The sequence below is a fragment of the Lemur catta genome, chromosome 6, assembly GCF_020740605.2.
Source record: "Lemur catta isolate mLemCat1 chromosome 6, mLemCat1.pri, whole genome shotgun sequence".
Lineage (NCBI taxonomy): Eukaryota > Metazoa > Chordata > Mammalia > Primates > Lemuridae > Lemur > Lemur catta.
The window spans coordinates 22,761,507-22,788,451 of NC_059133.1; the positions used below are offsets into that span (position 1 = coordinate 22,761,507).

Genomic DNA, 26,945 nt, shown 5'->3' on the forward strand with positions numbered 1-26,945 from the left:
TGCTGCAATAAACATTCAAGTACAGTGTCTTTTTGATAAAAGACTGCTTTCCTTTGAAGAGATACCCAGTAGTGGGATTGTTGGATCAAATTCTAGATCTACTTTTAGTTCTCTGAGGAATCTCCATACTGTTTCCCGTAGAGGTTGTACTAATGTGCAGTCCTACCAACAGTGTATAAGTGCTCCTCTCTCTCTGCATCCACACCAGCATCTATTGTTTTTGGACTTTTTAATAAAAGCCATTTTTACTGGGGTAAGGTGATATCTCATTGTGGTTTTAATTTGCATTTCCCTAATGATTAGTGACACTGAGCATTTTTTCATGTTTACTGGCCTTTTGTCTATCTTCTCTTGAAAAGCTTTTGTTCATGTGTTTTGTCTACTTTTTAATGGGGTTGTTTGTTTTTTTTGTTGCTGATTTGCTTGAGTTCTTTGTAGATTCTGGATATTAGCCCTTTATTGGGGCTTCTCCCCAGTCCAACCATCCACCCACACCCTCCATTGATGGTAGATATCTTTGTCTTCTACTTTATCAGATTATTGAGATAAGAAGGCATCAACCCAACTCTCTGCCTCCACACCAACAAACTTTTTATATCTACATCTGTCCTCCCTCCTTTCTGTATCAAAGGATAAGGTGTGTCTTCTCTGAAGCCCACCTTTCATGGAAGATGAATCCTTTCAGTCTCATCCTCTTCCCTCTTCTATAGGACTTTGTTCTATGTATTAGCCTCTCCCTTTTACATTTGCAATTTCTCTCTTTGTTCTGGATCTTCATTTTTAGCATACTAATGTGCTAAATTTTCTCTCTTAAACCCCTCTTAACTTTGTATACACTCCCTAGCTTTGACCTACTTTTCTCTTTCTTTGATTAGCCAAGCCACTTGTAGCATTATTCTCTACATTTTCATATGCTATCCACTTAGACAATGCAATCAATTTTTATAGGTCATATGTAGGGGCAAAAAGAAAGATCCCATAATTTGAAACATGATTGCTGTCAGAAAGTTAAACTCTAAAATCAACATAAAATCAATCAGCAAGAAGACAAAACAATTTCCAGGCCAGGGTAAGACCTGATTAAAGATATCAACACAGGGATTGGTCTATAAATTAGCAGTATCCATCTGAGAGTGCAGGTACCTTAGCCAGTTGGGCTTTAAGCATTTTAATTCCATAGTAAGGAATGCATTAGGGTGGTACAGTGTCACTCCAATTCTATAATTTCCCTTATTTTGAGTCATTCTGGTTTTATTTAGCTTCCCATATAGGTTTCATGGGGTCCCCACAGAGACTCTTCCATTTCAGGAACATTCAGAACTAGAGGCACAGATTAATTCCCCTGCTCAGGCTAGACTACATAAGTTCATAATTGATGTTTAGGGCAACACATTATTTTTAACAAAGGGAAATAAATCATTCATTTTAACAGAAGTTGTATTTCAGGATTAAAAGAAGAAATGAAATATTGTTACCATCAAAAATTTCCATGAAGATGTAGAGGGTGCATCTTTTTCAAACATTAAAAGAGCTTTCTCCATTAAGTAAATAGCTTTAGATAGTTTATTCTTCTTTATTTTATTCATTACAGTCAATTCTGCAAAAGCAAACAAATATTTTACCAAAAGGGCAAGATAAAAACTATCTTTCAAATTTTTTGGAAATACCAGTTACCTTAATTTTAATTACCTTTAAAACAATCAATGCTTCCAGATTGTTTTAATTTTTCTGGACCTTTGGTTGGAATGTTTTTACTAACAGTGGGAGTCTGCAAAACTGAAGAAGAAGAAGAAGAAGACTATCATCACAATTAGGTTTGTGTCCAAGACAGGAAGTATTTTTTAAACATTAAGGTGCCACTATTTGTAAAATTATTGACATTCTATCATACATCTTTTTTCATTAATAAATAAAATTTCAAATATAAATCTACTCTGATACAGTTTTATTATCAAATCCTCTTTTGTTTGCCACAGTATACCTCAGAACATCAGAATTTCCAAACTATAAAATATTTTCTTTTCTATTTCATCTTAAATAAAATCATCTTGAAGATTGATAAATAGAGTTCAACCTACTGTTTTTCACTTTATGTGATATAGTACAGATGGCAAGTCCTAATACCAATAAGTTGTCAAGACTCTGCCCTCAGCCCTTTCTAGAGAAGCTGTTTCATCGATGGTCCTTGCAAGAACTCTGGCTACCACATGGCTACCACTCTCCCCTACGTGTGGCTGATAAAATCAGAACCTCTCTCAAGATTTTCAACTAAAACATGAACTGTTCCAGTTGTTGATATTGCTATACAGTTGGGACTGACCATCATGATGGTCCACTAAAGAGAGAAACCTGGATAAAGGACAAAAAATAAAGCTATGATAGCCCAGGGAGATGAAAACTGTAGCACTGATTCTTGATTTTCAGGTGTGATCCTCAAGATGTAATGAGATAAAGGCCTGAAAAAGAATAAAATGTTTTACGCACTGTCTCCTTAAACCCGCCCCCCTCTACTCTTTTTGGGAATTAAAACCTTCAGCCCTGCTGGAAGCCAGTAATCGTAAGGGCAGAGGAATGATCTTTGTTCTTTGTTTCTAGTATCTTAAACCATAAGAGACGGCTCAAGGGAACAGAGGTCACAGAGATCATCTTCACTGGAGATGCTATTGTTGAACAGCAATAGCCCAAAGCCGAAACCCCCCTTTTAAAAGCTCTGCTAAAAGGAAGGAGGATGATTGTATAAGATGAGAGTCTACCGTCCTCCTCACTTGCTTACACACTATTATATGTGTATATACTTTGTAGATTCCTTTGCATTTTCTAGGTGGAAAATCATATCATCTGGAAGAAACAGTTTTGTTTCTTCTTCTCCAATCCTGGTAAGCATCACTGTACTTTCTACCTCCATGAGATCAACACTTTTTGCTCCCACATATGGGTGAGAACATGTGATATTATACAGCCCATTTTCAAACTGCCAGGTGTAACGTGGCTTTGTCGAAATTTAACCTCAAATAGAAGAGCTTTTAGACATAATAATGTTAAATCTTATTTTGAAACTTGGCTAAGTGTGTTATTCGTATGCACACTAGTATTACTGTTGGCAGCTTTTTAAAAATATTTTGACCTCTTTACCTCATAATGAGGCGATCACAACCTATAACTTAGATTCAATTCATCTGTCCTCTGACACTGCTGTCAGAGACATCTTTCTCAATTTTTCAATAGCTTCCAGTATTACATATAAACCCCTTAGCCCGTCAGTCACTGTGATCTACCTCTCTTGGCTTACCCGCTGTCATTTCTCCACATGTGCTCTTTGCTCCAGCCGTAAGACAATTCCAGGAGTTAAGCTGCACCGTAGAGTTATCTGCTTCCACCTTGCTAAACGCTATTTTCCCAATCTGAAATGACTGCCTTTTTTCCTACCTTCTTCATAAAAATAATTTTTACTAGCTTTCTGGTCAACTGTCACCCCTCCCAGGAAGTCATCCCTGACTTTCTTGTCTGATATAGATATTTCTTGGTGCCCATAACACTCTGAGCCTACCTCTATTACAACACTTATTAACCTCAACTGTTATAGCTGGCTTACTTATCTAGAAGCTCAAAAGTAGAAGCTTTCTTATTTGTACCAAGCCTAATATAGTGCCTGGATCTTGGTAGGCACTCAATAAATGTTTGCTGAATTGCTTTAACAAAATATCATTAATTTACTATAACTTAAACTATTAATTAAACTTCTTTTAGATGTTTGTTGATTTGATATGCAAGATTTAAAACAATAATAAAAGTTATCTATTGATATTAATCAGGGAACTAGGAAAAACTAAAATAATGAAATTTATCTGAAAAACTGTCTATAAGAACACAATTTGCAAACTATTAATAAATTGATTCTATACTAGAACTTGGCTTAAAATTGATTCAGAACAGACATTTGCTTTGATGACCACTACCTTGCAATTTGTCAAGAAGCAAAACAGCTATTCGGTGCTGAGCTTGAATTAGTTCAAGATGCAAATCCATCATGAGACTACGTGCTGTGAGTTGTTTGTAACTGTCTCCATCTACATCGTGGGTGTGCTTTGTTCCAATAGAATTGAAGTAAAAATAAAAAGAAATACAGTTATCAAAACACACAAAAAATAGCTGCATCCTGTTACCACTCAAGTTATCAAACTTATTGGTAACCATTAAATTCTGCTCACTTAGCCCTTTTTAATTGGTTACATGCTAATAGATAATTCATCAGTGTCCTCTTCTTTGACAAATTCAAAGACTCCTCATTTTCCTTGATCCCTTCTGGGAAGAGAGAAATATATTTCTGACCTATGAGGGAAAAGCCATCACAAATCATGCTTTACTTGCCTACTTTCAAGGCCAGCCCTCTTCCTAGTTAAGTAAAATTTCAATCTAATGTAAGATTTTCCCATTCTTACCTTGACATAGCAGTGGTCAATTACTGATAATCCATTTGGCAAAGTAGTTAACATGCGATTCAAATTCATTCCACCAATTGTTTTGTCAAGAAGTTCATAAGCAAAAAACAATTGTTCTTCAGGTTTTTTCTAAAATAGTTTTATAAACAAAAAAGAAAAAGAAAACTTAAGGGGAAATCATATACAACATTTCCAAACCCCTTTTAACAATAATTCAAAATCAAATAACAGAAATTTAAATAGTCTATCCAACATCAATAATGTTGTTTTCTCATTAAATGTATTTCTCTTTGACTATATGTGGAATACTATTGATAAGGGTGAAGATAATAAATTAATTTCACCATGTTTACAAATATAAATTAAACTTTTCACAAGCATTTGTATAACTTCCAAATGCTTTGCAAAATTCTGATTATACCAAATGTACAGATAAATAGAGCTCACAAAATGTGCCATTTTTACAAACTTAATTTGAAAAGTTAATCTTTTTTAAATAAAATTTAGAATCTCAGATCTGGAAATTTAAACTTAGAGCCCATCAAATCCAATGGTTTACATCATGATTTTCAAAATCTAAACATTTTTTAACATAATTATTCTCACAGAGACAAATATAGAGAATAATATAAAGAGCAACCAGCTTTGTTCAAACTTTCAAATTTCCATATTTTTCCCAGAATTTTTTTTAGGAAATAAAGCATCCACACACATATATATAGTTGAAATCCCCTATATAACTCTTCACAGTGCCATTCCTCTTCTCTGTCCTGAGAGGTAGCAACTATCCTTGAATTTGGCTTTACCAATCTTTTGCATGTTTTTAAACTTTACATGCATATGTGTTCTTAACCATATGAAACAATTTTTTTTTTTAGACAGGGTCTCACTCTGTCCCCTAGGCTAGAGTGCAGTGGTGCCATCATAGCTCACTACAACCTCAAACTCCTGGGCTCAAATGATCCTCCCACCTCAGCCTCCAAACAACCACACCTGGCCAACCATGTGCAATATTGCTTTGCCTATATTTTAAGTCTCTCTTATAAAATCCTCAGACTGCTTCTTTCACTCAACCATATGTTGTTGAAACTTAGTGCTGGTGTATGCAACTCAATGAGTCAATGAGGGTTTGGTTATGAGCACAGAACTACTCCAGATATACCAAGCATAAAGGGATTTAATACACAGAATTGGAGGTGTCCATCACTATTGGAAAGCATGGGAACACAAAGATCAAGAAAGCTGCCAGTGACAATTTTGTTTCAAACTATTCTCAAGAGTTTGCTCAGAAGCCTCTGTGAATATAAGAATCTAGGAGGCAGCTGACAACAACCTCAAGCACCTACTACACTGAAACAGGTGAACTGCAAGAGCTTGCTCAGCCTGGCTGATAAATAATTCTTCCATCTGCCACTGCAGAATAAGAACTCTTTCTTCCCTTATGCATTACAAACTTATGCAAATACCCCTCATTGGACGACTAACCTAAAACTATATGGAAATGAGATGCTGGAACTACATTTCAATGGTTGACTTCAATAGGTGACTATTGAAGGGGATTGCAATGATGCCAAGCTGTTTCTAGTGCACCCCTGCTCTAGTTCATTGGTCCTCACAGCTACAATGAAATGGTGTTACTCTGAGGAATATGTCACAATTTATTTATCCACTCTTCTGCTGATGGACATTTAGATTACTATCACTAAATATGCTGCAATATATTGTACTTGTCTGTGAATAAACACAAAGCTGATACTTCCTTTACAGTCCTTATATCTTATTTCTGCTTTCTTTTTTTATTCATCTGTCTTAAGACCTCCAGGTTCTTCTATGTCAAGAGGAATTACATGAACAGATGAACAAAAGAATGACAGATATTTTTATGTAGTTACATCCATATAAAGTGACTGATATGAATCTTTTACTATAGGTATAGCACTCATTGAAGATCTTCGGATGATACTCTTTATTGGATACAGAAGTTCTATTCCATTCCTAACTACTAAAAGTTATTTTTTTTAAGGGTGATTGTTTTTAAAAAGATGATGATTGTTGAATTTTGTCAAATGCTTTTGTGGCATCTTTTTGTCTATGTTTTTTTTCCTTTCATCTGCTAATATGATGTATTGCATTATAAATTTCTAATGTTAAGGCATCTCTGCATTCCTGGAATATACACTATATTATATACTGTATATGCGATATAATATACACTATATATGTGTGTACATATATATATATATATGCATGTACATATATATATATATATCTCCATTCAAGAATCAATGCTCAGGGAGGTTCCCAAGCAACTCAAGTAGCATAAATTCAAATAACAAAACTACTTGAAGGAAGGCCCAAGGTTATAAATCATTAGGAGAGTCTTTCTCCCATCCACTCCCCTTCTCAGTACCCAAGTTGAGATGGCTCCCCATACAAATAGGCAGATGCTTTTCTAATCCACCTTTGTAGTCTTTTATAGGTTCTAACTTTATGTGGAAGTCTCAGTTGGAACTCCACCTTTCATGTGCCCAAGCCTCATCTCTTGTCCCTAGATGTCTGTCAAAAATCTAAGGTTCTTGTAACTCTGTCCATCAACCTCCTGTAGCACCCACTCATCAACTTACCCTTCTAGTTTTCAGTTCTCCTTTCTATTTTGGCTCCTGGGATTTACGTTACTTTCCTGTAAGCTCTGCAATAGGCTTGCAAATATTTGTTCAATTCTGTCCAAAATTTCTAGGTGTTTTCTAGCAGTATTTTCAGCTCATCGGGTTTGCCATTTTCCAGAAACAGAGGTCTCTCTCTTTTTATCATCAAAAAAATGTCAAAGACCCCACACACATTTACATTCTATCATCATCACCATCATCATCATCATCATCACTACCACCACCATCATCATCTTTATCATCTTCATTATCACAGCTAACATTTAATTAAACATGTTCCAGGTACTGCGCTAAATGCTTTTTATTGCCAGAGTCCTATAAGGTAGATACATATTAGTTATCATAATTTTATAATCTATTTGTCGAAGAAATAAATGCTATGTAATCAGTAAAACTTTTAAATAACTTTTCTTTCATGTAATCACAATAGCACCTCATTTTTTTTTAAATAGTAGCATGTATACATGCAAGATATATAATTTATCCTACCTACAGACTCTGCTAGGTGAACAAATGAATTTTGGACTCTCCTTAAAATAATCTCTTATTCTTTTTCCCCACTTCACTCCCCTCCAAGGCAATCTGAAAACCTTAGGTTAAGATTTAGTACTCTAAGGCCGGGCGCGGTGGCTCATGCCTGTAATCCTAGTCCTCTGGGAGGCCGAGGCGGGAGGATTGTTTGAGCTCAGAAGTTCAAGATCAGCCTGAGCAAGAGCGAGACCCCATTTCTACTAAAAATAGAAAGAAATTATATGGACAGCTAAAATATATATAGAAAAATTAGCCAGGCATGGTGGCGCATGCCTGTAGTCCCAGCTACTCCGGAGGCTGACGCAGAAGGATCGCTTGAGACCAGGACTCTGAGGTTGCTGTGAGCTAGGCTGACGCCACAGCACTCTAGCCCGGGCAACAGAGTGACACTCTGTCTCAAAAAAAAAAAAAAAAAAGATTTAGTACTCTATATAAAAGATAAGAGAAAAACTGAGTGGCTACCATGTGCCAGGTACTGGTTTCCACAACATTACAAATACTTCATTAAACCGTATAGTAAGCCAGTGGAATAGGTACTATTATAATTTTACAGATGATGACACTTATACTCAAACAGATCAAATAATTCATTCAAAGTCACACAGTCAACATCAGAGGCAGGCCTCAATTCTAGCCAGGTCTTTCCATACCAAATGCTGTGCTCTTCAACCATACCAGTGAATCACCTCCACTACATCTACCAAATGTCCCACTACAGCTGAGCAGGTTATGTACTACACAACTTTAAGGGGTAACATTCACACTGTTGTCATCACATACTTGTATATTTATTTTGACAATTTCCCAACAGACGGTAGTAAATCAGCTTGAGGAGACACTACCTTTTTCTAATTTAATAATAATAGCAATAGTTCATAAATTATCTTTAGTTTCTTTTGTAGGAAAATTGCCACCTTCTAAGAAACTCACTTCATTTAGTGGCTTTAATTGCCAGAAAATTTCCATCTTAAGCCAAAATCTAGCACTCTGTGACTTCCACTAGTATTTCTATACCTGCCCTATGATACCTCAAAGAATAAGTGTAAGCCCACTAAGCCAGTGGTTCTCAAACTCTAGTGTCCTTAAGAATCTACCTGAAGACCTTTTAAGAACCCCACACCTGAAATTATGATTGAATATGTCTGGAGTGAGAAATAGGAAGCTGCATACTCAGCAGGCACTGTAACTGTTCCCTGGAAAAAACACTGGCAGACAATTATTATGTCCCCTCAACTTCTTAATTAATACTTGTTCTTATATTTCAAAGGGCTCCCAAAATAAAGGTGAGGGGTGGGTGGGATATTACTACAAGCCAATTAGTCATTTATATCTATGCATTAGAAAAACATCTTTTATGTAAATATCTTGAAGACACCATTATTTAGAACAGCAGTTACTCCTAGGTGGAGGGAAAGGCAATGTGAGCAGGAGAGGTTAGTGGAGGAGGTAAGTTTCATCTGCTTGTAATATTTTGTTTCTTAAGCTAGCAGGCAAGAAAATGGTAAATTATTACGGGACTTTATTATAATATTCTTTATAAAAGGTAGCAAATGTCCCTGTAGTTTTCAATGTATGCAGAAGCCATAAATTCTCAAATTTTAAATATTCAAAATTATTTCTACAATTAACTATTACACATTTACAAATTTGATGTTATTTGAAAACAAAAATTCAAGTTTTAAGTGTATTTTTGAAAACATGTTGTAATACCTTTAGTATCAGAAGAATTTCCGGGATCCCTTTTGAGGTCTGAAGTAATTCCTCAGTCCCTTTTCTTAAAGCTATGTCTGAAAAAGAAAGAATTGAAAGGAGGGAGAAAGGGAAGAAGGAGAAGGAAGAGGAGGAAGAGAAAAAAAGGAAAAGAAGGAAGAGAAGAGAGCAAGAAAGAGGAAGAAACCAAGGGAAAGAAGGAAGGACCATGGTAAAATGACATGATGTCTGCTTAAAAACACTCCAGAGCAGGGGTGAGGGAAATGGTGCCGGGAGAGATGAAACAGGATTAGCAAGACGTTGATAATTATTGGTGCTGGATAATGCATACATGGTGACTTATTTCATCTCTCTATATTTGAAATTCTTCCTAATAAAAGTTTTAAAAGGAAAAAAAGCATTTTAAGACAGGACATTTTTAAAATATGACTTCAGGCCACACTAGATATGTTAGATGGCCAGAGACCTCTAACCTATGGTTCTCAAACTTTGATGTATCAAATTCACTGGGGAAGCTAATAAAGACTAAAAAGGTCCAGGCTAGCTAAAGTAGGACAGAGGCTGGGCCTTGTTTTTTTTAACAAGTTTCCAGGTGATGCTAACACCGACCAAAGTTTCAGAACCATGGCTCTAAAACTCTATCTGCAAAGTCACACTCAACAACCAAGGACAGTTAGAGCCAGATTAGAGAATCTCTGGGAAAACAATCACTTTATTACAAAGCCGTCACTTTTCAGATATACTCTATAAGGGGGGTGAAACAACCAAGTAAACATCCACCATGGACACCCTCAGATTCTTCTCTACATATGGGTTACCCAGTGAAACAGACAGATCAGGCCTTCAACCACAGGAAGAACAACAAACGAGGAGGTCAGAGCATAAGGCCTTTGAGAGAAGACATCTTCTGGAATGAGAGGAGGAGGATGGAGACTACAAGGGGGACAGGAAGAGAGGGGAATGTGTGGGGAAAGAGGACAGGAAGAGGAAGAGGATAAGAAGAAAAGGAAAAGGAGAAACAGAACAAATAAACAAAGACGAATTTTCAGAGGAGGGTATTAGAAGAGAGAAGAGAATGAAAAAGGAGATAGAAGGTAGAAGGATGTTGATCCATTCAACAAATATTTATTGGACCTGCTCTGTGTTGGGCAATAAGATGGGTGCCAAGGATAGAAGGGTGACTATATATGCTCTCTTTCTTCAAGCGTTCACTCTGGTGGGAAATGGGAGAGGAGGAAAAACAAAGGAAGATAAAAGAGAGAAAAGAAAGGAAATAAGGAGAAACGAGAGAGGGGAGAAAGGGAGGCATAGGTGATAATTAGGAATGAAGATGGGGAACATACGAGTGAGGAGAAGGCAAAAGGAGTCTTGTCTGCCACTGAGCCACAAAGCGTATAATCTTCTTTTCTTAACATCTACTTGATTAAACCTATATTATCTACCTCTGATTATAAATCATCAAGGAAGCATAATCCTGAAATGGCCAGTTTCCATTAACAAAGTTATCCTGTATTCTAAATTATACTTATATATTTATATTGCATATTATATATATATGTTAATAATCTCATAATTTTTCATCCAACATTTTACCTGTAGACTTTTTAAATTTTCTTCCTGGGCTTCCCAAACACTCCAGTATTTCACTTAATCGTAATGTGACCTCTGCCACTACCATAATGTCAATGTCTTCCATTTTACAGCAGTGAATTACTTCACTTATCTGCCAGAGAAGATAAACCCACTAAAAAGAGAAAATATACAACAAAATCAATTAAAAGCATATTACATTGTAGAAAGAGTCACATTTTTCAAAACTTAGTACTTCCTTGAAATCACCATCTTCTAATCATATGGAAATGTTATACAGGTACCTGCTCCTTATTAATGCCTTAATTGCAAGTAATATAAAACTCAGTGGTCCTTTAAAAATGATATAAATAATCTGTTTATATAAATTCATAAAGTAAATTCACTTAAGTTTACAGTCTGCATATTCATAGCCATAATGGCAAATTTATCATGTTACTTTTATACGTCAGTAAATATTATCTGTATCCTCAAAGTTCTCACTCTCTCTTCAAAGCAGCTTTTATTATCACTATCAACATCCTCCAAATTAGAGAGGAGAAAGCAGGTGTTTCAGACTCCATACTAGGTACTTTAGAAATTATCTTTTATGCTTATATCCCCAAAGCTCAGAACATAAAGCCAACCACCACACTTTGAGACTTCAGATGATAAAACAATATTTATACACTCACATTATTACTTAAGCAAGTACATGATAAAAATCACACCTATGCATCCCAGTGTAGCTAATTTTAGGAGGCTTTGGCATCACCAGAGATAAAATATTTGTTTTTACTAAAATATTTTCTCCTAAGTTTCCAGGTTATGACATTCAAATGCTCAACTTTCTCCCTCTCATGAAATAGCTCTTTTAAATAGTTTAAATATATGATTGCAGGGGGGAAAAAATGGAACTACTTACTTATTTGTATTCTCTATTATTATTCCTCTTATTGTATTTATCCAAGCTCATGTGATTTTACACATACTATATTTATTCCTCCCTTAAAAGCCTGAAACACCTCTCCACTCCCCAAAGCAAAATTAGGACAGGGATGCAGGGAACACACATTAAAAGAAAGGCTCATTTGACTACAAAGAGTATCTTCTTAACACATATGTAGACAAACGATGGTCGTTATGTAGGTGAATAAACCGGGAAAATTTGGATTTGAAATGTTTATGGCAACTTGAATTAGCAATAACAAAAAAACATGTGAGAGGAAACAAAAAAGGAATACTTTGTTAGTCCTGATTTTCTGGGTGAATTTTGCATAGTCATTTCTGGACGTATTGATCTGCTGAATTCCTGACTTGCACTTCTGCCATAGAAACATGATTATGTCCACGACAATTTCTTTGTCAGGCTGGACATCCTGAAAATAAAAGTGATAAAGTAAATGAGTAAGAATAATCAGATGTGTATATAACATTTACTGAATGCCAGGTGACACTCTAAGAGCTGTAAATATACTCTTCAACCCCTCTAAAAATAGAAGTCCCAAGCATTTTTTTAGGCAAATGTATAAAACAATTACTTCCATTCAACTTTGAAATTTACATGTACTTTTCTCTTTCTAAAATTCTTGCATCAAAATAATAAAGAATTATGGCAGGAAGGAGATTGACTAGTAACTAGAGAGGGAACAGGGAGCTGGGAAAGGGTAGAGACAAGGAGAGGAGAAACTGAACAGAACTTCACATTGGGTATCAACAGATGATCCAAAATCAGCATGTGTCCTCTCACATCAAAGTTACCTGGCTCTTTTCAAAAGAAAATTAAAGTTACTCATTATATCTGAACTAGAAATATATTAAAATATACCAAACTTTGAGCTCTTTTGTGGCAGCTCTATGACTTAATTTGCACATATAACACCTTAGGACAATGCTTGGGAACATAATAGAGGTCAGTACTTGATTGAATTGAACTAAGACATATACGACTTTAAAAAAAAAAACAGATAAATAAATGAAAGTTCCTTACACTTTTAAGTCTTGATTATTATTTTTTGGTTTAACTCTCCCACTAGAATAATTCCATTTGCTGCTAATCACTTTTCTCTTAAAAATTAAATACCTGTCACAGGTTATAACATATTCTAATAAACCCAGAAGAAATGAAAAATGTTAGAACAGTGGAACCTCTCAAGTCTCTTATTGTGTTTCACTTACCTGAGCAAAAGCTAATATCATGCTCTATAATTGTGGTTCGCAAACTTTCTTTGTAACAATAAAACCAAATTCTCAAATGAAATTCCATCAGAATCCCAATACCATACACAAAACTAAAAAAAACAGGTTAGGATGCTACTACAGAAAGCTGGGCTTCCAAAGAACCTCAGAGAAGCCCTGGGAATCCCTGAGAATTCTGTTTAATAACTATTGCTGTACTAGTTTTCCCTAAACATTCATACCCACACTTAGAGCATTTCTAAATACTGGCCTTTATGTGTAAAGTGACTTCCAATAATAACTAGGCTTTGTTCTCATGGACTGAACAGCAGTTTGTTTTTTTTTGTTTTTTTTTTGAGACAGGTCTCACTCTGTCACCCAAGCTGGCATGCAGTGGTGCAGTTATAGCTCACCAAATCCTCAAATGCCTACGCTCAAGTGACCCTCCTGCCTCAGCCCCCAGAGTATCTAGGACTACAGGCACCAGCCACCATGCCCGGCTAATTTTTCACTTTTTGTAGAGATGGAGTCTTGCTATACTGCCCAGGCTGATCTCAAACTCCTGGCCTCAAATGATCCTCTTCCCTCAGCCTCCCAAAGTGCTAGGATTATAGACATGAGCTACTGCACCCAGCCGAAAAGCAGTATCTCATTAAATATATTAACTCTTCATTTAAACTACTGCCTCATTTTTTTCATCATTAGAAATATAGCTAGCCTGGGAATTTCCCAAAAATGAACAGATACCCAAAATAACAATAATAAAAAGAAACTTTAAATTATAATCAGAATCTAACTCAATCCTATATTCTAATAATTAAACAATATAGAATTTTAGCAAGGTGCAATTCCTGTGATATTTTAAATCTGGCCTTAAATTAGGCATAATAACCTCCTTCCACACTGTTAAAAATTATTCAGAATAGCATCTCACCGGAGAAGAGATGCAGACACAGAAATGTAAGGTTGCTGCCAAATGGAAAATATCATCTGAATATCCAAAAGTCTTCAAACAAGCATCTAAATTCATAAAGTGGACGAAAATGAAACAAAAAAGTCAATTACAAAATTTCAAATAGAAAAATCCCAGAAACACATAAACTCTACAAAAATAACACAAACGATATGTGGGCAAATATCATGTCAATAAGAGAAATTAAATGCTTCTATATGAAAATTAATCTAAGTGGCCTTAATCCAACTAAAATAGACTATTATTATCATTAATCCACAATAGGTATGCCAACTATGTCCAAAAAGACATTGAAGAGGCTTGTAATATTAAAATACACATAAAATATGGTGGTTGAAAGAAAAATAAACAAAATATCTATTCAGAAATCACTGGAAGAATAAATGTTGTATCATTACTTGGTGCAAATTATTTACTGCAACTGAGAGGCCATGCAATGTCTTAAAAACATGGCAAAATATAAAAAGCATGGAATTAAATAGTTCTCAATTGTCTAAGTCATAGAGGCTGCAGATTTTCAATTACATACACAGTAACTTTTAAGACCTGAAAAGTCCTAGAATGGAAAATACTGCATGCTGGAAAGACAGAAAAGACTATCAACTCTTCCCTTCCTAAAGTGACCTGATAACTGTGCCCTTTGATTCACTGCCCTGCCAGCCTCCCATTCATACCAATAAGCTAGCAGCTAAATGGAGCCTCATTCCTCTACTTAAAACTGTCCCCCAAAATAAAATCCAGCATGCTTACAAAGCCTAGTAACCACATTATCTGGGGTCCAACTATTTCTTGACCTTGTCACCTACCACACTCCCAAACTTCATCACTATCACCAGTGTACTCCAGCCCGTGTCATTCTTTCAATAACCAAACACACTCTTGCATCAGGGCTTTGGCACCTCCTGTTCCCTCAGACCTGAATGTTCTTCTCACCTCACCTATAAAGAGCATGCTTTATCAGATAACACTATTTTAATTTTTCTAAAAAGCAAATAAATACTCACCAGGAAAAACAATTTTTTTAAAATAAATTTCAGCTGACTGTCCTTCTTTACAGTTTTCCAAAGGCAAGATCGAGCCTTTGTTTTTCTTTACATTCATTAGTGGTTCTATTGCTAACAGAAGAGTTAAATCCTTCTCTGCTTTCTTTGACTCGAGATCATCCTGCCCCTTAGAGAAGTATATCGCACAAGTTAATTAAATATCATTTCAACAAAACAGAAACAAATTAATGGTTTTGCATATATTACCTTGAGAAAACAAATAAGTCGCCCTGCTGAAGATTCAAATAAACTCCATTCCTCATAAGTAAAAGCTAATTTTATAAATTTCACAGCAGCATCCATAGAAATAACATTTTTCCTTTCTATCATAAGCTCCAGAAGAGATGTTTTTGAAAAAGTAACTATTCCATCTGGACCAGTACTTGAACCTAGAAAACGAAAGAGAGAGTGTGAATGTCATTCATGCAAAGAAATATTTATTTACTAAATATTAGCTATTAGACACTGCCAAGCAATAGGGGAAAATGGAAAAGAAACAGGCACAATCCTTGCCTTCATAGAGTTTACACTAGTGGGGGAAAGAAGAAATCTGAGTGGGCAAATACAGGGTGCTGTAGGGACAAACAGGCAGGACATCCAATACAAGTATAGGGCAGGAAGACAGTCAGGGAAGGCTACCCAGAGGAGTAGCAGGAAATCTCAAACATAGAGAATTAGTGACTGTTCAGCCAAATAGGCAGCTGGGTATAGATTGGAAACTCAGGAAAGCAATCTAAACCAGGGCTATAGCTTTTAGAGTCATCATTATATATCCATAGTAAATAATAGGTTCAGCCATGGGCAAGGTATAGCTGCCTAGAACAGGATAATAAGGAACACCAACATTTAAGAGAAGGGCAGAAAGAAAAGACTGGAAAGGAGAGTGTTTAGAGAGAAAGGACTAGTCAACAATAACAAATACTACAGAAGTAAAGGAAGAAAAGGACTAGCTGGGCACGGTGCTATGCGCCTGTAGTCCCAGCTGCTTGGGAGGCTGAGGCAGGAGGATCACTTCAGCCCAGGAGTTCGAGTCCCACCTGGGCAACATAGCAAGACCTCATCTCTAAAAGAAAAAAGAAGGAAGAAAAGGACTGAAAAAAGTGATCCTTGGTTTAAGCAATAAGGTTGTCCATGACATTCTCAGTAGCCTACTCGGGACAGAAGACTGCCTGCTGTATAAGTAGGAAGAATTGGGAACAGTGAAAATAGGTACTTCCTTCAATAAATCTGTCTATACCAAGAAGAAGACATAGGATAAAGGGACTACTTGGAGGGATTAGTCTTAATGACATAAAGAGGAAGAGGGAATAACCCATCTTAATGAGAGACAGTAGAAAAGGATGGATGCAGATAAGGCTAAGTTTTGAGGTTTGGGTGAAGGAAGTCAAGGAAATTCTCATCTGAGAACTTTTATTTTTCTTGTGAAGCGAGGAGCCCAAACTGTGGCTCCACAGGTTCCCTGCCTTCCAATGGGCACACCTGCGTACACACACACACTCACTAAACTCACCTAGAGAGAGGTATACAAGCTAAGGTCTAGGCTTTCATCCCTCCTCCCAGGTAGACATTGTAGCCAACTCAGGTGTTCCAAAGCAACAAAAGGAAAACTTATGAGGAAAGAATATCAAAAGCTCAAGCACCTTCAAAGAAAAACCACAAATGAAGCACCCTTTACCACAGGAAGTGGGAAAATGGGACAGAGTGAACAAGAACTGAAGCACAAGTGTTCCCTCAGAGAAGTAAGAGTGGATGTTATAAACATGAGGCAGGAACAAGTGCTGTGGAAAAGAGCCAAGTGGACACAAATTATAAAGTATATCATTGGGCTCGGCCTGGTGATGCACTCCTATAATCCCAGCACTTTGGGAGGTCAAGACAGGAGGATCACTTGAGGCCAGGAGTCCAAGACCACCCTGGGCAACATAACAAGACCCTGTCTCTACAAAAAAAATTTTTTAAATTAACCAGGTGTGGTGGCACACACACCTGTAGTCCCAGCTACTTGGGTGGCTGAGGCAGGAGGGTCATTTGATCAACTAAATAATTCTCAATAAATCCACAAAAAGGTTTTGATAAAACTCAACAGTTATTCAGGATTAAGAACAGACAAACAAAAAACTCTTAGCAATCCAAGAATAAAAGAAACTTCCTTAATCTGAAAAAGGGTATCTGTAAAGATCCTTCCATAAATATCTTAAGTAAATGACAAAATGTTGAAAGCTTTCCACTGGAGATCAAAAATGAGACAAGGATGTCTTCTATCATCACCAATTATTTCCATGTGTTATTAGAGATCCTAGCCAGTGCAATAAGTCAAGAAATGCAAGAAAAAAGAAATTAAAAGATTAAGAATTGAAAATAAAATAAAATAGTCATTATTCACAAATGATTGTATGCACAAAAAATCCCCAAAAGATCTACTAATAATTATTTGAAATCTCAATTAACTTTAGCAAGGTTGCTGAATTCAAGATCACTACAAATTGTATCAGTTTCTTACATATGGACTGTCATCCTAAAATTTTTTGTTATTTATGTCTACCATAAAATATTACCTTAACATCTTACTTACTTATTAAAAGTTCTTTTCCTGCCATAAACAGTTCTGAGACAACATCGCGAATCTCCACTTCATCTGTAACAATAGGTCCAGTTTGCAGTACTCGCCTATTTGAATCAGAAAGAGCTTCCAAGACAGCCAGAAACCGGGATGCAGTGCTATCAAACATCTCATCCAATAGCCGTTCTGTGACAGTCCGTGGCCATGGCAACTGGAATAAAAAGAAAATTCAGTCCATTTTTTAAAGATATTAATCATTATAAGACAAAGAAAAATAAGGCATGCTTAATTAATGCAATTAATAAAACAGAGTGCTTGGTCTAATAATGAGATGGTTTTCATTTTTTGAGATGTCACTCCAGACTCCACTAAGGTTCATATCATGCTGCCATTGCATCAAAGACTTTGCTGTTTCTTTATATGTTTGTGTTTCCAAGGTGGCATAAAAAGATTGTTTGTTATGATCTTTTTATTAAGCCAGCATCAATCTCCATATGCTTTATAGTACCTAATTATAGCCTTAAGGAACTGGTACTCAAACTTTGGTTGCCTAAGAATCACTCAGGGCTGCTTTTTCGATTCAAGACCAAATCTCCAGAGATTCCATGTGTCTGGGTGAGACATTTTTAATAAGCATTGCAGGAAATTCTAATCCTGGAAGGTTTTCAAACTCAAATTTGAAACAATATTTCATAGTATAAGTGACTAGGCTTGTGATTGTGAATTCTAAGGAAGAGTTGGTCAGCTGTATACTAATAAGCTAGTGATGGTTAGAACCTGACATGATTTCCCAATCACTCTGCTTCATCCTGGCCCAGAGTGACTGCACCTCCTGCAGATGGCTTGCCTCCTCCACACTTGATTCTAACTGGAGTAGATGGCATCTTATTGTGGTTTTTAATTTGCATTTCTCTGATGATTAGTGATGTTGAGCATTTTTTCATATGTTTCTTGGCCATTTGTATGTCTTCTTTTGAAAAATGTCTGTTCGTGTCCTTTACCCTTGATGGGGTTATTTGGTTTTTTCTCATTCAGTTGTTTGAGTTCCTTGTAGAGTCTGGATATTAGTCCTTTGTTGGATGCATAGTTTGCAAATACTTTCTTCCATTCTATAGTTTGTCCGTTTACTCTGCTGATTATTTCTTTTGCTGTGCAGAAACTTTTTAGTTTAATTAAGTCCATTTGTTGATTTTTGTTTTTATTGCATTTGTTTTTGGGATCTTAGTCATAAATTCTTTGCTGAAGTCAATGTCCAACAGAGTTTTTCCCAGACTTTCTTCAGGTCTGTAAGGGATCTGATTTAAAAGCGATATATAAAATATACTTATAGGCTCAGTAGTCGATATTGTCACACTGGCAATAGTAAGGTACCATGTATAAATAATATTTGTATTTAAATATCACGATTTATTTAAAAGGGAAGAAAAAGAATTACTCCTAAATGTTTTAAGAAGAAATGAGGGCAAAGAGCAGCAGTCATTGGAGTAGTGAGAAAGCAGTGCACTTAGAGATATAGGTTCCACCAACAGCTGCCTTTGTGACTCCAGGCCATCATTTAAATACTCTGAGCTTTATTTTCCCCATCTGTAATAGAAAAGGGCCGAACCAGATGGTTTCCAAAACCCCTTCCAGGTTCTGAGATTCTACAACTCTTCTACAGAAGCTGCTCATCCTCTTCCCCCTCACTTTCATTTTTAGTCCCTACATAGAAGCTCACAGAAAGTGTATGGCCATCTATTAATAGAACAGTTGGGGAAAACTTCAAGGATATAAAACTGGGCCTTGAGGGATATTCAGAATGAGAAAAGCAGAGGGGAAGACTGTGGAAGAAGAAAAAAAGGCAAGAGGGAGAAAGTGGGCAGAGGACCCCACAGGCAGAACTTTGTCCCACTTCCTTCGCTGGGATGGTCCTTAGTGCTGTTTGCCAAACATTCTTGTGGTTGGGAGGGGCTGTGTGACTAGTTATGACATGTGAGAAGAGGCTCATGTCACTTCCATACTGAGTATCATTGCCTGTGCAAGACCTTCCAGAGCTCTCTTTTATCCCCTGTGGCAGAACGACCAGCAATTTTCAAAATGAGGGCTGCTCCTCAGCCTGGCCCTGAGTGGCTTTCATAAAAGCAGAGCCTCTGATAACTATAATAACATATGACTCTAGTGGGAAATAAATTGTTGTTTTAAGCCACCTGAGGTATGGGGGTTGTTTGTTGCTACAGGATAACCTAGTTCCTGAACACTCCCAAAGGTGAAGAAGCCTAAGGTTGATGATAAAATGTGCTTCCACCTTCTGTGCAACCTCCGAGCCTGCTAAGCTAACACAAATTGGTCAAAGACAAAGGCGTGTGCAGAACTACTCAGAGGCCTGTTCAATCAAACCTTTTACAGGCTCCTTTTCAGCCTCTTGTCCTTTAAAGTTGCAAAACTGGGATTGTGCTAAGGCACAAAAGCTTTAAGAAAGAGATGAAGTGAAGCCATGTCCAAATTGGGAGATCATTCTTCTCCCTGTTTGCCCGTTGGTGCAGAGAATCAGAGGCAAGATTTAATAATGAGTGGCTAGGTTTAAAAGACACCGAGTTACAACACAAATATACTGCAAAAAGAGTCTTAAATTGAGAAACTGTTTTTAGACTTACAGTTTGTGCTTCCCTTAGGTTAATTCTTATCTTTGGTCTAAAGTAAGCTTTGTTTTTTCTTCTAGATTCAAAGACTCCTCTTTTGAAGATCATCACTGCCATCTGTCTCAAAAAGAAGAATTACATATGAAGTAACAATGGGATGCATTTCTCAACCACTAATATTAAGTACTTAATCAGCTATAGAGTGCAGTAAATTTCTTTTATTTCATGAAAGTTTTATACCTTTAGTGTGGCCTCTCTATACGATCTTATGGATTCTTCCTGTGAGGAACTCATTAATTCCAGCTGCCTTAACTCATCGATTTTAGCTAAAGCACGACGAGCAAATGCCTATATGCAATTAAAATAAATTTAATTAATAATGAGTTAGAATATAGTGATTAAAAATGTATAAAGACAATGTGTTTTGTTCTCCTAGACATTTGATTTAATCTGTGAATTAAGCTCAGGCTGATGCTGACTTCTTATAACACGGTAGCTATTAATAAATATCTATCAAGTCTCTCATTTGCTACAAAAGCATCACTAAAATCTATAGATCTAAAGTTAATAAACTGTCACATATGCTAATTTTATGAATTATGAAATTCAAAAAAAGTAAAGAAAGCCAAATATGGGTTAAACAGTAGCCCCATACAGATTATTACTTCTCTGGGCCATGCGCGCGCGTGCACACACACACACACACACACACACACAAAACTATCCTTAGATGCGCTTCTCAAATCTAACCTTCCTACCATAATATGCCGTATTTTCTATTTAGCTGTTCATGTCATCCACTAAATTTTGAGCTCCTTAAACGGTCTTACTCATTTTTGTATCCCTGATACCCAGTATACAGAAAGTATTTAGTAAATATCTGAGGAAAAGAAGGAAGGAAAAAGCCAGGCTTACTTATTTAATAATATCACCATTATTAAAATTCTCTAGAGGTAACAAAAGAGTTCAGGAGGGTTATTAAGAGTTCAATAACATGAGTTCATGTCATTTGTTTGAAATATTTCATTCATAATGTATAATTTTTGTTTGTTTTGTTTTGGGGTGTTTTTTTTTTTCTTTTGAGACAGAGTCTCACTCTGTTGCCCGGGCTAGAGTGCCGTGGCATCAGCCTAGCTCACAGCAACCTCAAACTCCTGGGCTTAAGCGATCCTACTGCCTCAGCCTCCCGAGTAGCTGGGACTACAGGCATGCGCCACCATGCCTGGCTAATTTTTCTATATATATTTTTAGCTGTCTGTATAATTTCTTTCTATGTTTAGTAGAGACGAGGTCTCGCTCTTGCTCAGGCTGATCTCGAACTCCTGAGCTCAAACGATCCACCTGCCTCGGCCTCCCAGAGTGCTAGGATTACAGGTGTGAGCCATCATGCCCAGCCTGTAATGTATAATTTTTAATGAAGATGCTTCTAGACCAATCACAATATTAACATATATGAAGGGTTAAAATTTCCAGTAAGGGGGCTGGGCACAGTGGCTCATGCCTGTAATCCCAGAACTGTGGGAGGCCAAGGTGAGAGGATTGCTTGAGGCCAGGAGTTCAAGACCAGCTTGGTCAACATAGCTAGACCCTGTCTCTACAAAAAATAAAAAAATAAAAAATAAAATAAAATTTCCAATAAGGCAGAATCCCAATAGTAATCAAATGGTCAAAACTACAAACATGGGCAAAAGACCTGAACAGAAGATTTTCAAGAGAAGACAGACAAATGGCCAATAAACATATGAAAAAATGCTCAATGTCACTAAGCATCAGGGAAATGCAAATTAAAACCACAATGAGATATCACCTTACCCCAGTTAGAATGACTTTTATTAAAAAGTCCAAAAACAACAGATGCTGGTATGGATGCCGAGAGAAAGAAGCACTTATACACTGTTGTTGGGACTGCACATTAGTATAACTTCTATGAAAAACAGTATGGAGATTCCTCAGTGAACTAAAAGTAGACCTATCATTCAATCCAGCAATCCCACTACTAGGTATCTACCGAAAGGAAAAGAAGTCTTTTATTAAAAAGACACCAGCACTCGATGTTTATTGCAGCACAATTCACAACTGCAAAGATGTGGAATCAACCCAAGTGCCCATCAATTCATGAGTAGATTAATAAAGTGTAGTATATAAAGTGTAGTAGTACCATGGAGTACTACTCAGCCATAAAAAAGTATGAGTTAATGCCTTTTGCAACAATTTAAATGGAACTGGAGACCATTCTCCTAAGCGAAATGTCCAAAACAAGGAAAAACAAACACCACATGTACTCTCTAAGAAATTGGAACTAACCAAGGGGCACACACATACACAGAAGGAAGCAAAAGTCATTGGAAATCAAGCAGGGGGAAGGGGGGAGGAAAGGAGGGGTAAAAACCTACCTAACGGGTACAATGAACACTGTTGAGGTGTTGGGCACACTTACAGCCCCGACTCAAGCATTACAAAAGCTACATATGCAACAAAAACATTTGTACCCCCTTAATATTTTGAAATTAAAAAAACTACACAAATGTTCCACTCCCTGATAATTTTAATAGCTATAGGACAAAATATGCCTAGTACTCTAAAGTTAACTCTAAAGTACTCTACTCAAAATATACACTAGTACTCTAAAGTTAACTATTCATATGTGATGAGGAGCTTCTAGTAGTTTCTAGTTTCATATGTATATGATGTATTCTGGGCTACGAAAGTATCTTACGAGGGTTGAATTAGACTATTTCTCTGCCTATGGGCCACTACCATCCAACTCTTCAGAATTAGTTTAGGCAGGAAAAACTAAGCGTAAAGGAACCATTAACTGAACAGATGGTTTATTTACAGTTGTGAACAGGATATGAACAGGTATTCGCACAGCTGTAAAGGCTATCCTACACAAGACTTCCCGCCAAGTGTGTTGAGTGAAAGCTGAAATCCAGCCTGCACTCCACTTACCAATACATGCACCCTGGTGCAGGGATGTGTTGGCCTAAAGGAATGGCGTCCAACTCTAATTCTCACCAAGGCCCCACCCACTGACCAAGCCAGGTACCATCTACTATAGAGAGGGCGCCTTTTTTAATTTACACAGAGGTCCTGTACAGACCAACACAAGCCCTGACCAGTTAAGTTATATTTCAAGTATGCAATCTAAAAGATACACAGGACAAGAAGGAAGAAAAGAAATAGAGTGTATTAAATGGTGGTTAGAAAGTGTATTAAATGGTGGTTAGCAGAGAAAAGCAAGACAAGAACATAGTAAGTGACAAGGAATACAAAACCAAACAGGGAAGGAAGGTGGCTTGTATACAAGAGCAAAATGAGGATGGAAGGACAGGAGGTAGAAGTTTTTCGACAAGGTGACCACGGTTAATAATAAAGTATTATATATTTCAAAATTGCTAAAGAATAGACTTCATGTGTTCTCACTACAAAAAAGTGATAAATATGTGAGGTGATAGATACATTAATTAGCTTGGTATAATCATTCCACGATGTATACATTTATCAAAATATCGCATTGTACCCCGTAAGTGTATATATATTTGCCAATTCAAAATAAAAATTTTAATTAAAAAAATACCAGAAATCTTATTCAGAAATGGAGCAAAGAAGGTGGAAGTTAATAGAGAACAAAACAGAAAGCAAAACAGAGAGCAAGAGATCAACAGAGTGGAAAAACCAAGCAAATTTCTCCAAATATACCCTTGAACTTTTGCCTTTGCTTCATTTCAGTTCTTTGGGTTTTTTTGTTATTAAGGGCATCTAAAGTAGAAAATGCTGGATAAGCTGTATTTTTAAATATTGGAATGATCTGAATTAAAAAGTAGCATACCTCGCCATGAACACTGGCTTGGCAGTCATAGTAGCACTGGCAGACAGCCGCATAGAGGGTAGCCCTCCATGTCAGGTACCTGAGCGCCAGGAGCGGGACCGAAGACTCCATACATACGCTGGCCCACAGGAGATATTCTAAGGCCTGCAAAACAAAGGATACAATTGGATCTATTTTCATTTTAAGCTAATCATGATAGCTTTATGTAATATAATCAAATTATAAGTTGTAAGCACAAGTTGCTGACTACTTAAACCAAAAATACCATAAACAATGAGTCAAGAAAAAAACAAGCATCTAAAAAGTAAAAGAATAATTTAGAGAACTCAAAATCTCAAATTAGCCATTTTACAATGTCTTCTTTCTTAGCCCCTTAAGCTTCTCAGCTCATTTTTATTAATATTTATCGAATGTCAATGGTAATCTAGAAGCTAACTCCAACAATACAATTGTTATTAGTTGGCCTGGAATCAGTGTATTATTCTGAAAAATAGCTGGTATAGGAGGTAGGGAAAATGAAAAAGCTCAGAGTCTGGGGCCAGTGATGCTTAATAGAAACAGTTCAAGATCAGAATCAAACAAACCTGGGTTTCAGTCCCAATTTTACCACCTAGGGGATGTATTATTTTACCTCTTCAGATCTCAATTTCCTCATCTGTAAAACGGGTATTTTATCACAAAACAGCAGTGCTTTGTGGAGAAAGAGACAATGTACACACTGCATGCTAGGATGGTATTTGACACGTTATAAGCATTTCATAAATGGTGTCCATTAACAGTATAATTATTCCCAAGGTACAATTTGAAACAAAATGGCAGGAAAGGATCACCGTTGTTACTGGCCTGCCTACAGGAACATGTGTAACAACGTCTTGTGCCATTCTAGTGGAATGCCTTTTCCATACAAATCCACTGATAATTCTTTTTTGGCATATTCTTCCCACAAACCCTACACTGGGAAACACTATTTAACTATATGTACTCTGAAGTTAACTTTTGCAATCTTTGGTCTTTCTTCAAAAATATTCTAAAAGCTCACAGTGTAATTGGATTATATTGCCTTTTGCTTGATTTAATATAAGAAAGAGAAAATGTGGTCTATACACCACATATTAATATAAGAAATATTACCAGGGTGAAAATAAGAATCTGTGAGCAAAATATCTCAGAATCTCAAATTCTAAATTCTATCCATGGAAATACCAGCCTTAACCAAATAGGTCTCCACATGTCTCCCTGGACCATTAGGATACTTCCTCACTTGTTTCACTGTCTTTGGTCTCACCACCTCCCTTCTTCTTATACATCCTCCTCACCTCCACTAGAGTTCTTTCCTAAAATGTAAACTGGGTGGTGTCACTTTTGTCCTTAAAACATTTCCGTGGCTTCCTACTGCCTATATGACAAAGTACAAGTTCTTTATTTAGTAGGGCATGCAGAGGCCCTTCATGACCTAGTCCCTACCTTTCCTTGCCCATTACTCCTGACCTTATACCATACACTTAAAGCTGGTCCAAGATGCTTTCTATTCCACACATCTCACTAGTCCAAATATGTGTATCTCTGCTCACTCTGCTGTCTCTACCCTGAATGTTTTCTCTACCTGCGCCACAAGACTATGCTGAAATACTACCTCCACTACTAGCAGTGTTACCTTGGACAATTTACCTAAACTCCATGTGCCTCAGGTTCTTCATTTGCAAAATAGAGGTAACAGTAAATATCTTACAGGAATATTTGAGGATTAAATGAGTTAATACATGTTAAATGCTTACAAAAGCGACTTGCACATAGTAAGTGTCAGCTTTGGTAATGACAATGAAGAAAAAGGAGGAGGAGAGAGAAGCAAGAGGAGGAGGAAGAGAACTAGTTGTCCCTAGAGAGAAATGACCATGGCCTCATTTCAATCTCTACTGTGTTATGTGTGCATATACATTATCCACATATGTTTTATATACAAATATATATCATATGTCACATCCAATTGCATTAACATGCTCACATGTGTGATTCCAAAATTAGACTGTGATCTCTATGAAAATAGGAACAGAGCCTTACTCATTCTTGTATCACCAGCACCGAGAACAGTATCAGGTACATAACAGATATTCCCAAGCATTGTTAATGAATTCAGTAGACAAGCCAAGGTCAGCAGAACAAGCCACAGGACAGCTAACAAGTATTATTCTAGATTCTCAAATAATGATAATAAATTTGGACAGCAGAATAAAGTCCCTCTTTCAATAATGAATTAGGCCTTCAATAATTGAGGAAATCATTAAGGCAAAACAATAGTCAGACACCACCTTGAAAAGGCAAATCAGAAAGGTCCAGGAGCTTCATATACGTAAAGCAAACCCACCAGACTGACACAGTATTTAATAGTGAAAATAGGAAAAACATTGATAACATTCAGACCCTATTACCATCTTTGGAGCCCTCAAAGACAGTATGTATAGATGTGGGCAAGCATCTCAGAGGAAATCTAAGAGAAAGACAAGATTAAAAGGCCAGAATTCTCTACTATTTAGTCAGTTTTGATTCCAGGGGAAAGAGACTATTTAAAGTAGATCAGGGTTGGACATAGAATTGTAATATTCTTTGCTATCCACTGGAATGTAAGCTCATCTCACTAGAATGTAGTTCACTTAGGAAAGGGACTTTGTCTTGTTCATAACTGTATCCCAAGCACCTAAAACTTTATCTGGCATGTAAACATGCAATTGCATGTAGACATGCAATTAATATTTGCTGACTGACTGACCTTCATATAAAAGTTTTAGTTCATGGTGCTAAATATGGAAATATTTCAAGCAATCATAGAATCAA

At 36.6% G+C, this 26,945-nt stretch overlaps 1 protein-coding gene across 1 annotated transcript in view; it reads right to left on the reverse strand.

Annotated features, from left to right (window-relative positions):
- Window positions 1–26,945, reverse strand: part of CFAP54 (cilia and flagella associated protein 54) — a 281,353-nt gene that overhangs the window by 233,679 nt on the left and 20,729 nt on the right. The window contains exons 6-19 of the mRNA XM_045553185.1: window positions 24,117–24,260; window positions 20,528–20,635; window positions 20,303–20,404; window positions 17,682–17,880; window positions 15,317–15,498; window positions 15,071–15,236; window positions 14,028–14,113; window positions 12,160–12,294; window positions 10,940–11,090; window positions 9,347–9,423; window positions 4,440–4,568; window positions 3,957–4,083; window positions 1,690–1,776; window positions 1,476–1,597 (exon numbers count right to left, since the gene is read on the reverse strand). Coding sequence (XP_045409141.1) covers window positions 1,476–1,597; window positions 1,690–1,776; window positions 3,957–4,083; window positions 4,440–4,568; window positions 9,347–9,423; window positions 10,940–11,090; window positions 12,160–12,294; window positions 14,028–14,113; window positions 15,071–15,236; window positions 15,317–15,498; window positions 17,682–17,880; window positions 20,303–20,404; window positions 20,528–20,635; window positions 24,117–24,260 — 1,815 coding nt within the window. The remainder of the gene's footprint in view (window positions 1–1,475; window positions 1,598–1,689; window positions 1,777–3,956; window positions 4,084–4,439; window positions 4,569–9,346; window positions 9,424–10,939; window positions 11,091–12,159; window positions 12,295–14,027; window positions 14,114–15,070; window positions 15,237–15,316; window positions 15,499–17,681; window positions 17,881–20,302; window positions 20,405–20,527; window positions 20,636–24,116; window positions 24,261–26,945) is intronic.